This window comes from Somniosus microcephalus, chromosome 7 (genome assembly GCF_052327205.1).
Source record: "Somniosus microcephalus isolate GS21.2 chromosome 7, FLI_Smic_1.0, whole genome shotgun sequence".
Taxonomy (NCBI): domain Eukaryota; kingdom Metazoa; phylum Chordata; class Chondrichthyes; order Squaliformes; family Somniosidae; genus Somniosus; species Somniosus microcephalus.
This window is the reverse complement of record NC_140993.1, coordinates 278,129,717-278,143,727: the sequence shown is the minus strand read 5'-3', so window position 1 is coordinate 278,143,727 and position 14,011 is coordinate 278,129,717. Positions and strand designations below refer to the sequence as shown.

At 48.4% G+C, this 14,011-nt stretch overlaps 1 protein-coding gene across 3 annotated transcripts in view; it reads right to left on the bottom strand.

The window, feature by feature from the left end:
• Nucleotides 1–14,011, bottom strand: part of LOC147115355 (transcription activator GLI3-like) — a 422,057-nt gene that overhangs the window by 173,450 nt on the left and 234,596 nt on the right. For all 3 annotated transcript variants that reach the window (XM_085993896.1, XM_085993898.1, XM_085993897.1), the window contains one exon: nt 230–335. In XM_085993896.1, coding sequence (XP_085850022.1) covers nt 230–335 — 106 coding nt within the window. The remainder of the gene's footprint in view (nt 1–229; nt 336–14,011) is intronic.

Below are 14,011 nucleotides of genomic sequence, written 5' to 3'. Positions count from 1 at the left end.
GTGAGCACCGATAGCCTCACCGTTATTTTTTACTGCAAAATCCGGGTCAATGTTTAAAAATAAACTGAGATGCTGAAATGAAGAAGTGAACCCTAACACTTTGTAAAAATTTGGTTTAAAGTGGGTGCTGACAACATTACCCTGATCCAGAAAAGCAATTAATCTCACAAATTCTACCATAAGTTTTACTTAACAAAGGTTATCCAGGATACTGGTGAATCATACTCACATGTGCAGCGGGGCAAGAGGTGATGGGTCGTAATGATAGCGTCCCTCATGATGTCTGGCATCGATTGGAACAGGCGGGTGGAAGGACGGGAAAAGGGGGTGTGGAGCTTTAAAATGAGAGAAAACAAGAAGCAAGAAGGTTAGAGGCAAATCTCAAAGCACATTTCATCATCACACTGAATCTCAGGGCTGTACTAACGGATAGACCACTATTAACAAGACCACTATTAACAAGCCAACATTTCATTTGGCACATGTATTTTTGAAGAAGGTCAACACTGGCTTGTATTAAAGCCATTGTTTAATGCCACTACACCTGAGGCAACTTTATTTCAGTTCAATTTCGTGGTGTCGGCTTTGGCTTAGTGGGTAGCACTCTCGCCTCGGGATCAGAAGGTTGTAGGGTCAAGTTTCACTCCAGAGACTTGAGCACAAAATCTAGGCTGACACTCCAATGCAGTACCAAGGGAGTGCTGCACTGTTGAGGGTGCCGTCTTTTGGATGAGGCATTAAACTAAGGCCCAGTCTGCCCTCTCAGGTATTATTTCAAAGAAGAGCAGGGAGTTCTCCTGGTGCATTGTCCAATGTAGATTCAATCAGCATCACTAAAACAGAGTATCTGGTCATTATCTCATTGCTGTTTGTGGGATCTCATTGTGCGCCCATTGGCTACATTACAACAGTGGCGACACTGCCAAAGTACTTCAATGGCTGTAAAGTGCTTTGGGGCGTCCTGAGGCCATGAATGGCGCTATCTAAATGAAAGTTCTTTCTTTCACAGATGGATCAGAGACTGAGAAATGACCACTGTTCCTCAGTGATAACAACAGAAAATGCTGGAAATACTCAGCAGGCCAGGCAGCATCCGTGGAGAGAGAAACAGAGTTAACGTTTCAGGTCTGGGACCCTTCATCAGAACTGTTCCTCAGTGTCTGTCCTGTGGTCAGGTACATGTTGGAAGGCAATTCCTGCAGCAGACTCTGCCAGTCTTATGGTATCAGGCTGTGAAGGTTGGGACAGGTTGCCCACATTTGCATCTTTCTAACACAGAGACAAGTTTATAAAAATATCCGAAGAGTTGCTCTTCACTTTTAGAAGTTTTGGTCCAATCCCTAGACTTCATTAGCGAGTGCTCTCGGAACTCCTTAAAGACACACAATTCAACTGAACTGTATGATTGACAAAATATTGACTTACCAGTAAATGATCAAACCTTCTGATTTACAAGGTTTAATTTAAGCTTCTGTCAATTTTTTGACATGTTCAACAACATTTTTGACTAATTTGTAACACGTTGGCAGGATGAAGGGTTTCCTTACCTGTCTCCTGTGGATTAGAGCAGTGCGCTCAGTTATAATGTAGCAAAAGAACTGCTTATGATCCAGTTCCGCAAAACAACTTCTCACAGAACCAATCATACAGGGAGAGAACTTGGACAGCCACTTAAAAAGAACAGCTGCTGGAGTTACACCAGTCAACGAAATGCAACACGTACAGCTGGCAACAACCAGGACAGATCGATAACCAGCAAACCCAAACATGGAGCCAGTGAATGAAGAAACAACAAGGTGCTCGTTCCAGACAGGCCTGCAACTGGCAGCAGGCAGGGCACAACTGGCAGGAGGCAGGGCACAACTGGCAGGAGGCAGGGCACAACTGGTAACAGGCTAACAGCCCTACATACAACCACACGGTTCTCTCACCCCCTAACGCCCCCTGCCCCGGTTGCAGTTTTTGTAGCAGCAACTTATTTCACCTCAAGGTTTCCTGCAGTGATCGGATGGTCTCTGCAAGTAAGATCCACCATTTCAAGGGACCTGGGACCAAGTGGTCTCCAATTTTGTCGGCTGCAGTCACAAATTCAGCCTCACAAGACGAGGAGCGGAAGCACTCGATTCGCTGTATACTCATCAAAGGTTTACAATACGGCCAACAAGAAATATTCAAAACACACAGAACCTTTAACATCGCCAGTCGGGATGTTAAAAATGTGTTGAATGAACGCCTTGCGAAAAAATATATAAAACTACCCAAAGGCAAGCTGAACACATACACAAGCACTTTAACTGTCACAAATGGAACAAAACCAATGAATTTCATTACCATCAGAACTCAACTATGAATAAATGAACTCAGCTCCCCGAGCAATCGTTCATTTCTGCTCCGTTTTCCACACAGCAGCTTTGAGCCACAAAACAGAGACAGTCCATCATTGCTACCTAGTCTGCTTGGGACAAACCCGTGTGACTGGAAGTGGCCTGCATGACTAGATCCAGCGTAATTATCCATCTCGTGACTTATTATTCACACATGAACAATACATCTGGAGAACATCATAACTCAAGTGTCTGTGTAATAAGTTACTGCACTGTTACCATCTTCTGTTGCAGCCCTTGACAAAATGCCACATGATGACTTTTCCAAAGTCAGGCTAAAACTGCTGAAGCAGAACAAAATGCCACTAAACCTCCGTACCTGCTATTTATCATACAATTTCCTGACTGATGGTTTCACAAACCAGCTGCTAAGTGCTGTGTACTCTACTGTCAGGAAACTAACATGCTAAATGGAAGACAGCGAGAGTAATGGGGAGAAGCAGTAGAATCAATTTTACTCTGGGAATTAGTTCTCTCAGGATTTTAATACTAACCGGACTCCAAAGCACATCAAACCAGATGGATCTTTTGCCACTGAATGTGGTATATATATGTATCGAAAGGGCATTTTGTCATATCTCTGCACTTATAAAATTGCCCAGTTGAGTGAAATAAGATTAACTTTAAGCCAGGGGTGTCCAAGCTAAATTTTTTCCTTCGTGGGTCTCTCGTCTAAATATGATGGAGCCTCGAGGGCCACATCCACATCTCCTACATTACAACAGTACTTCATTGGTTGTAAAGTGCTTTGGGACATCCTGAGGTTGTGAAAGGCGCTATATAATGCAGTGTGTACCATCTACAAGATGCACTTCAGCAACTCGCCAAGGCTTCTTTGGCAGCACCTCCCAAACCCGCGACCTCTTCCACCTAGAAGGACAAGGGCAGCAGGCGCATGGGAACACCACCGCCTCCAAGTTCCCCTCCAAGTCACACACCATCCTGACTTGGAAATATATCGGCCGTTCCTTCATCGTCGCTGGGTCAAAATCCTGGAACTCCCTCCCTAACAGCGCTGTGGGAGCACCTTCACCACACGGACTGCAGCGGTTCAAGAAGGCAGCTCACCACCACCTTCTCAAGGGCAATTAGGGATGGGCAATAAATGCTGGCCTTGTCAGCGACGCCCACATACCATAAAAATGAATTAAAAAATATATAAATGCAAGTCTTTCTTTCTTTAGATCTCAAGGTAAGTGTTAGCCTTGGCTCAGTGGTAGCATTCTTGCCTCTGAATCAGAAGGCCCCATTCCAGAGACTTGAGCAGATAATCTAGGCTGACCCTTCAGTGCAGTGCTGAGGGAGTGCTGCACTGTTGAAGGTGCCGTCTTTCAGCTAAGACCATAAACCGAGGCCCCATCTGTCCTCTTAGGTGGATGTAAAAGATCCCATGGCACTATTCGAAGAAGAGCAGGAAAGTTCTCCTGATGTCCTGGGCAACAGTTATCCCTCAACCAACATCACTAAAACCGAGCATCTGGTTATTAGCTCATTGCTGTTTGTGGGAGCTTGCTGTGCACAAATTGGCCGTCGCATTTCTTACATTACAACAGTGACTACGTTTCAAAAATACTTTACTGGCTGTAAAGCATTTTGGGATGTCCTGAGGTGCTAGATAAATGCAAGTTCTTTCTTTTTTGATGATAACAGATCTTGGTGTTCTGATTCATGACTTATCCACCAATGAGGCAACAGCGCTGAAAAAAACAGCAATTTCCAAACCTCGAGACCCACAAAATTTGCACCAGAGGGGAAGAGGTATAAGCGTAAATAGGATCGAGATGCCTGGGTTTTGAGGGCGGATTGCCAAGGCACAGGGGACCATGTGGCCCCCAGGGTACAGTTTGAATATCACTGCTCCTGGTTGTCAAGCAGTCACTGGCCGAACTGATGGAAAATTGTACCCAAAATAAACATCCTCCCCGCAGTCCTCAGCAGAAGCAATTCTAAAATACCACTCACTGCCAGACTGTGAAATGGACTGGGATTTGATATTATTTTTATTTAAAAAACACACACTTTTAAAGATAAAAGGATGTTTAAGCATTCCAGCCGCTCTGCCAACTTAAAGGAGCTGAAATATTGCAGCGGCTGGAAATCTGAAACAGGAGCAGGAAATGACAGAAAGACACACAAGGTCAGGCAGCATCTGCGGAAAGAACACGCAAGTTCATGTTTTGAGTGCAGAGAGTTATTTTTGAAGAAGAAGGTCCCGAAGGCAAAACAGTTAACCTGTCTGTTCTCTCCGTAGTTGCTGCCTGACCTGCATTTTCTGGTGTTTGCTGGGGGTTTTTTTGTCAAAGGAGTTTCCAGCTGCACGATCTCCAGCTCAGTCACCTTATGTTTAAAGCAGACACTGCAAGGCACAGGAAGGTGGCCCAGGATGACTGTGCAAACTGGCAGTGCCAGACAATTTTAGGATGCAGTTTAAACAAAAAAAATTGTTTCAAAAATCAGAGAAGATAAATTTCACAAGAATTATTAACAGAGGTCGAGGCAAGTACACACTTTGTTGGAACTGTACAGCATTTTAAAAGAATATGTTTGATGAAGTAGACTTGTGTGTGGGGTCAATAGAAAAGTGTGTGGAATTTTATCAGAAATTTGGAGGGCAGTGCACCAAACTCTTATGAATAATAAGTGTTAGCCGTGGCTCAGTGGGTAGCACACTCGCCTCTGAGTCAGAAGGTTGTGGGTTCAAGTCTCACTCCACGGACTGCAGCACATAAAGCTAGGCTGACACTCCCAGTGCAGTACTGAGGGAGTGCTGCACTGTCGGAGGTGCCGTCTTTCAGATGAAACGTTAAACCGAGGCCCCGTCTGCTCTCTCGGGTAGATGTAAAAGATCCCATGGCCACTATTTTGAAGAAGAGCAGGGGAGTTATCCCTGGTGTCCTGGCCAATATTTATCCCTCAACCAACATAACAAAAAAAAAAAGAGTATCTGGTCATTTTCACATTGCTGTTTGTGGGAGCTTGCTGTGCGCAAATTGGCTGCTGCGTTTCCCACATTATAACAGTGATCACACTTCAAAAGTACTTTGATGACTGTAAAGCACTTTGAGACATCCAGTGGTCGTGAAAGGCGCTATATAAATGCAAGTCTTTCTGCCTCACAGCGCCAGGGACCCGGGTTCGAATCCGGCCTCGGGCGACTGTCTGTGTGGAGTTTGCACATTCTCCCCGTGTTTGCGTGGGTTTCCTCCGGGTGCTCCGGTTTCCTCCCACAGTCCAAAGATGTGCGGGTTAGGTTGATTGGCTATGATAAATTGACCCTTAGTGTTAGGGGGATTAAATACGTGGGGTTACGGGGATAGGGTGGGATATGTGTTGGTGTAGGGGTTACGGGGATCGGGTGGGATATGTGTCGGTGCAGGCTCGATGGGCCGAAATGGCCTCTATCTGCACTGTGGGGTTTCTGTGATTCTGTGATTTAACCACAGACAAACATTATTTATTCAGGAAAGCAGGATGCTGACTCTGATTCTTAGCTGTACCAATACTTTTAAAAGCCAGCAAAGTGGATTGCTTGCTACTGGCTCACCCTTGGCCCAGCAGTGTTATTATGTCAAACTTTCTGACTGGTGAATCAACTTGGTCGTGCTCTCTCCTCTGAGTCAGGAGGCTGGTGGGCTCAAACCCCACGGCAGGATTTGAGCACATAAACAAAGCGGACTCTTCAGCGCAGCCGTCAGTGAATGATGCATTGTCAAAGGTGCTGTCTTTTGAATCAGAGGGTTAAATCGAGGCCCGATCTGCATGTTCAGGTGGGTGTTAAAGACCCAGTGGTACTACTGAAGAGGAATAGGGAGTTCTGCATGTATTCTGGGTAACAGTCAGCCCTCAACCAAAACCACAAAAACAACAGATTAACTAATCATTCATCTCAATTGCAGCTTGTGGGACCTCGCTGTGTAGAATTGGCTTCTGCAGTTACCCACATAACAGAAGCACCTGGAAAATAATTAATTGGTTGTGAAGAGCTTTTGGACTTCCTAAGGAAATGATAAGGTGCTCGATGGTTGCAAGCTCTTTCTTTATTGGGCCAAATGATCCTAAAAAAAAATCCTTTAATCTTCATCAACAATTCTAGCCATAGGGCCATTAGCATTTCCACTATAAAAATCAAAATACCAGAGACATTTAATGCACCTCCCCTCTCCCTCCTCCCCTATCCCCGGCTCAATTTCTTGCATTGTGGAAATCTTGTCAGTGTGTTTATTTCAGCAAAGCCTCTGCAATTCCAGAAAACAAGCAGGGTAAGAATAAATCATCACATGAACCGAGAAAGCACCACCATACCCCCCTTCCACCGGACCCTTTCAATGGGGAACGGCCGGTCTCACTTATCACTTAATGAAGCAGCTATTTAACATGAAACGTTCAGGATGGAGCTAAATCCATTCGAATATCCTGGAGACATAAAGAGCGCACTTTTGAAGGCAGTAGGATTATCGGATTTAATCAACACCACAGTAAACAACTTTACATCCTGTCACTCAGCGAATATTGCCCAAAGTCTGACCACCATGCATGGGTAGGATAACAGGAAAGGCAACCATTTCAGTACAACAACAACCTGCCTTTATATAGCGCCATCAACGTAGTAAAAACATCTCAAGGCACTTCACAGTATAAAACAAGTTATAAAACAACATTTTTGACACCGAGCCACATAAGGAGATATTAGGACAGGTGACCAAAAGCTTGATCAAAGAGGTAGGTTTTAAGAAGCATCTTAAAGGGGGAGAGGGGTGGAGAGGTTTAGGGAGGGAATTCCAGAGCTTAGGGGGAAGGCAGCCGAAGGCACGGCCGCTAATGTTGGAGCGATTAAAATCGGGGATGCGCAAGAGGCCAGAACTGGAGAAATGTAGAGGTCTCGGAGAGTTGTAGGGCTGGAAGGGATTACAGAGATAGGGAGGGGTGAGGCCATAGACGAATTTGAAAACAAGAATGAGAATTTTAAAATTGAGGCTGGACCAGGAGCCAATGTATGCCAGCTATAATAGGGGTGATGGGGGCTTGGTGCGAGTTAAGTATACGGGCAGCAGAGTGCTGGAGGAGCTCAAGTTTACAGAGGGTGTAAGGTGGGAGGCAGGTCAGGAAGGCATTGGAATAGGTGAGTCTAGAGGTAACAAAGGCATGGACGAGGGCTTCAGCAGCACATGAGCTGTGGCAGGGGTGGAGACAGGCGATGTTACGAAGGTGGAAGTAGGTGATTTTGGTGATGCAGAGGATATGGGGTCGGAAGCTCAGCTCAGGGTCAAGTAGGGTACCAAGGTCATGAACGATCTGCTTCAGCCTCAGACAGTTGCCAGGAAGAGGGATGGGGAACGGAGTTTGTAGTGGGGACTGAAAACAACAGCTTCAGTCTTCCCAATATTTAATTAGATGAAATTTCTGCTCATCCAATACTGGATGTCGGACCAGACAGCGTGGAGGAGTCCAGAGAGTTGGTGGTGAGGTAGAGCTGGGTGACGTCAGCGTACATGTGGAACCTGATGTTGTGTTTTTGGATGATGCCACTGAGGGGCAGCATGTAGATGAGAAATAGGAGGGGCCCAAGGATAGATCCCTGGGGGACTCCAGAGCTAATGGTACAAGAGCAGGAAGAGAAGCCATTGCAGGTGATTCTCTGGCTACCACTGGACAGGAATGGCACCAGACGGTGGTTGGGGGGGCGGGGCGGGCAGTCCCACCCAGCTGGACAATGGAGGAGAGGCATTGGTGGAGGATGATGTGGTCAACCGTGTCAAAGGTCACAGTCACATAAGATGTCATTTGCTAAGGGTGATTTCAGTGCCGTGACAGGGAGGAAAACCTAATTGGAGGGGTTCAAACATGGAGTTGCAGGAAAGATGAGTAGAGATTTGGGAGTCGACAGCACGTTCAAAGAGTTTGGAGAGGAAAGGGTGGTTGGAGATGGGGTGGCAATTTACAAGGGTACAGTACAGGCTGACCCTTGTCTTAAAGGATGTGGTGGAATCCCCCTGACGAGGAGCCAGCAGTGGGTTCCATTCAAAATACCAGCAGAAACATTGCTGCCTAGGGTCAGTGATTTGTACTGACTGACACAGACTCAATCTGAATATTCCAATGCCTTGTGGACATGTGCTGCGGTGCAGTTTTTCTGGCATGGTGTAAAGTGGCAGCACTGCAGGCGGGCCATTCATACAGAGCGAGCTGCCATCCACGAGAATGGCAGAGCCAGGATCAGTCTGCACCGACGATACCTGGCCATTTGCAGCGCCGAGCAAGAGGCAATAGGGCAAAATGAGGCTGGTGTTAGATTGGCAGCTTTGTGGACCTGCAGAGAGAGAACTTACACATGACAAAGAAAAGAAAGAGCTTGCATTTATATAGCGCCTTTCACAACCTCAGGACATCCCAAAGCGCTTTACAGCCAATGAAGTACATTTGAAGTGTAGTCACTGTTGTAACATAGGAAACACGGCAGCCAATTTATTCACAGCAAGGTCCCAGTAACAGCAATGAGATAATGACCAGATCCTTTGTTTTTGATGGTGGTTCAGGGATAAATGTTATCCAGGACACTGGGGAAAACGCCCCTGTTCTTCTTCGAAGAGTGCCATAGGATCTTTTATGCCCACCTGAGAGAGCAGATGAGGCCTCGGTTTAACGTCTCATTCAAAAGACGACACTTCCGACAGTGCAGCACTCCCTCAGTACTGACCCTCCGACAGTGCGGCACTCCCTCAGTACTGACCCTCCGACAGTGCAGCACTCCCTCAGTACTGACCCTCCGACAGTGCAGCACTCCCTCAGTACTGCCCCTCCGACAGTGCGGCACTCCCTCAGTACTGACCCTCCGACAGTGCAGCACTCCCTCAGTACTGACCCTCCGACAGTGCGGCACTCCCTCAGTACTGCCCCTCCGACAGTGCAGCGCTCCCTCAGTACTGACCCTCCGACAGTGCAGCACTCTCTCAGTACTGCCCCTCCGACAGTGCAGCGCTCCCCCAGTACTGACCCTCCGACAGTGCCGCGCTCCCTCAGTACTGACCCTCCGACAGTGCAGCACTCCCTCAGTACTGCCCCTCCGACAGTGCAGCGCTCCCCCAGTACTGACCCTCCGACAGTGCCGCGCTCCCTCAGTACTGACCCTCCGACAGTGCGGCACTCCCTCAGTACTGCCCCTCCGACAGTGCTGCGCTCCCTCAGTACTGCCCCTCCGACAGTGCAACTCTCCCTCAGTACTGATCCTCCGACAGTGCCGCGCTCCCTCAGTACTGCCCCTCCGACAGTGCAGCACTCCCTCAGTACTGCCCCTCCGACAGTGCGGCACTCCCTCAGTACTGACCCTCCGACAGTGCGGCACTCCCTCAGTACTGCCCCTCCGACAGTGCAGCGCTCCCTCAGTACTGACCCTCCGACAGTGCGGCACTCCCTCAGTACTGACCCTCTGACAGTGCGGCACTCCCTCAGTACTACACCTCTGACAGTGCAGCGCTCCCTCAGTACTGCCCCTCCGACAATGCAGCTCAGTACTGTCCCTCCAACAGTGCAGCACTCCCTCAGTACTGCCCCTCCGACAGTGGAGCACTCCCTCAGCACTGCCCCTCCGACAGTGCAGCACTCCCTCAGTACTGACCCTCCGACAGTGCAGCGCTCCCTCAGTACTGACCCCCTGACAGTACGGCACTCCCTCAGTACTGCCCCTCCGACAGTGCAGCGCTCCCTCAGTACTGCCCCTCCGACAGTGCAGCACTCCCTCAGTACTGACCCTCCGACAGTGCGGCGCTCCCTCAGTACTGCCCCTGTGACAATGCAGCGCTCCCTCAGTACTGACCCTCCGACAGTGCGGTGCTCCCTCAGTACTGCCCCTCCGACAGTGCGGTGCTCCCTCAGTACTGCCCCTCCGACAGTGTGGCGCTCCCTCAGTTCTGTCCCTCCGACAGTGTGGTGCTCCCTCAGTACTGCCCCTCCGACAGTGTGGCGCTCCCTCAGTTCTGTCCCTCCGACAGTGTGGTGCTCCCTCAGTACTGACCCTCTGACAGTGCGGCGCTCCCTCAGTACTGCCCTACCGACAGTGCAGTGCTCCCTCAGTACTGCCCCTCTGACAGTGCAGCGCTCCCTCAGTACTGCCCCTCCGACAGTGCGGTGCTCCCTCAGTACTGCCCCTCCGACAGTGCGGCGCTCCCTCAGTACTGCCCCTCCGACAGTGCAGCGCTCCCTCAGTACTGACCCTCTGACAGTGCGGTGCTCCCTCAGTACTGCCCCTCCGACAGTGCGGCGCTCCCTCAGTACTGACCCTCTGACAGTGCGGCGCTCCCTCAGCACTGTATTGAAATGCCAGCCTAGATTATGTGCTCAAGTCTCTGGAGTGCGACTTGAAACCACGAACTTCTGATTCAACAGCAAGTGCGCTCCTACTGAGTCAAGGCTGTCACATTACCCACTGTGAGCCTCTGTGGAGAAAGACATTGATGCTGAACAATTGCCAGCAATAAACTAAATTTCACCATTAAGGGTCTCTTCACTCCTGAGTACTGCATGAGGTAAGAGGCTGAAATAGCGAGCAGCAACTTACACAGTCCTAACTCCTGCCTACAGAACCCACGACCCTGCTGTGTCCCAGCCCACATTTTCAATTTCCATAACGTTGGTTTGTAATGCATTGGTTAAGATCCATAACCTGGCAGATTGGCTGCCAAGTGCCAGCTTCCACTTCGCGTGGCATAGTCACAGTCCAACTGAGGGAACAATATTAGTTTCTTAGTCTTACTTGGGAACAGAAGTACAATATATCATCAAGTCAAGTACCCAACAGAAGCTGGTTTCCTACCTTCCTCTTTTACCAGCACCGGCAATGTGTGCATCTCGTCAAGATCCCCTTCCCTTCCAGAGAACCTAGAACTATGGCTGCAAGGTTCAAATCTCCACTTAGCCCAGAGAATTACTCGGGAACTGTGAGAGGCTACAAAAATGTAACTCGCTGTCTTGTAACTGACAACGCTGCGCTATGATGGTTTCTGTCTCTTTCTTACTGCATCTGCTCCTCAGTGGCCTCCAATACATCTTTAGCCCACTGACAAGTTCCTCGCTCATTTCAAAAGGTGCATTTTGCTCCGGTTAGCTAGGATTAATTTCGTTCAGCTAACATTCAAGAAAGGAGGATCTCTGGCAAGTGAAAAATTAACTTGAACAGATTGGAAAAACTAAAGTCTTACTCAAGTAGCAAACAGTTCTCAAGATATTCTTCCAATACTGCCTCCAACCCATGCGTCCTCAACCAGAGTCTGACCTGACCCTGTATTAAAGTATCACCCGTCCATATAGCCTGGAAATGGTCATTCGTCAGTGCCCTGAGTCCAGCAGTTTAGAGATAACGGCCTAGAAATTCAGTTGTTTGCACCAGCCGCTAGCGCCTTAGGAGGAGGAGATGTGGGGCGCTAGGCGGCTAGCGGCCGGGCGCAGCGCGATCTGCGCCTCTCCCCAACTTCAGTAAAGATTTAGTGGCGGCGCAAAGCCTTTGCGCGCATTCAGCTGCGCGCGCAGATCCTGACGTCATTTCATCGTGCAACGCCCTTTGTGCGCCCCAAACCGGAAATTCAGTGGCGCCGGCCTATTGTGCGCCTGGCGCCCCTAGCGACTGGTAGAGGGGAACGGTTCCCAGTCGCTGCGGGGCGCGGGAGGCGCAAATTAAAGGGCACTCCTCCTGCAGTAGAAATGGCAGCCATTTTGCACCACTCCTTCTTTGTGAGAGACGGATCTTTGCAGAGAGACAAAGGTAGAGAGCTTTCTGGTTTGGCTCAACACTCGCACAGGTACTTGTGGCTTCAGGCCACAGCTTTGCACTTGTCTTTAACTTCAGAGCCATATCATTGATTGGAAACATATAATGGGGGCTGCAATGGGTGCAAACGTTGGCCTTCTCCATAGTCCTGGGCGTTGTACAGATCAAGCAGCAGTGGTCAGGCCTTGCTTCAGGGCTGCAGTGTGCAGGGCGTGGCAGGCAAACAAATCCACCCTCCCCCTTTAAGAGCTGACCGGCGCCAGAGTGTCTGCCGTCAATCAGCAACTCGCCGCACCTGCGCTGCGCCCGCCCTCGGGGGTATCGCCCCGGGCCGCCGGCTTAGCGCCTAATGATAGTCGTGCATCACCTGTTTTAGCGCAGCAGCAACCTCTTGGGGCGATGCCACTGAATATCGGCGAAGGTGGCGCGAAGTTGCGCCGGGCGCAAACTTTAGCGGCCGCCCAGCTGTAGCGCCCCAAACGTGGCTATACTGAATTTCTAGGCCGACATGTCTTCACTGTGCATATAAAGCAATCCTCTTTAAGTTAGTTAACAGAGGCAAGCTATTGAGAGCTCTGAAAAGTCCATTTGATTTTAATGAACATACCTTACCATCCAGCAGACTGCAACTTTCACACACAATACTTATTCCACAATCAGGCATGTTAGGGCCAGCAGGGCTTGATGGCCAGCGCGGACGCGATGGGCCGAAGGGCCTCTTTCTGTGCTGTGTAACTCTATGACTCTAAATCCTGATAGAAAGGAAAGGCTGGCATGTAGTATTTTATTGCAGGAAAGAGAAGTTATTGCTGGAAACCATCAACTGATAGACCACATGTTACAACACCATCAGAAAGGAGCGACTGTAACCTAAAGCATATCGTGACTGGAGTAGTGTGTGGGAGTGGGGGAAAGAAGGGGAGGAGCGATGAACTTCCCATTCACCTCAGATAGTTTGAGCTCGGGCATGAGATTGAGAGAAGGCTCACTCAAATGGTTTTAAGTAGGGTTAACAAAACCAGAGCTTTGAGGTTTGGTTTGTGGTTTGGTTAATTTTAGTCAAATTCAAACTGATCAAAACCAATTTAACCCACAGCCTAAGCCAGAAGCCTACCCATCACCACCATTACCTATATTCCCCACAACCACTAATATCCACATTCCCAGTCGACAGGAAATTCCTCCACCCAATCCCTCACTCACACAAATTAAGCTGACATTCTACCTTTCATGCAGTTGCCCTGAAGATGGTTTCTAGCTGTACAATATTGCTGAACAGGACTCCTCCCAGCACTAGACCACACAAGGTTCTCCGTACTCAACACTTAAGCTCTGCAGCTAACCTCGGGCTCTTTCCACAGTAAATACTCCAACCTTACCCTAATGGACAATCTGATTTTCCACGTGAAATCTGACATTCCTGGAGCCATCAGCTTTACCCACACTCCTGATAGGCCCCAATCAAATGTATCATTGCAACTTGATCTCCTCGTTGCCCTCCAATCTGGCCAGAAGAATCTTGTCTCTTTCAATGCTTCAAAGACACAATTTCTTGGTATGTATAGACATGGCGGGGGGGGGCGAGCGAGTTAATTTTGACATTAATGCTCCAGAATGGAGTCCCTACTAAATTCACTATAGTATAGATTTGCAAATGTAAATAGGATCCGTATCAAATCTAACTTTTATTAGCAAACTTCAGGAGTATTGGATCTAAGTGCAAAGTATTATCCAAATGCCCAGCAAAGTTGTCCACTGGCTTAAGGAACACAATTTTATTTACACAAAAGCAGTGTGTGAATTTAAAAAAGAGGCTTCAAATATTTTTATAAAATCAATTACTAATTGTTCAATGTAGAAGACTTCCACT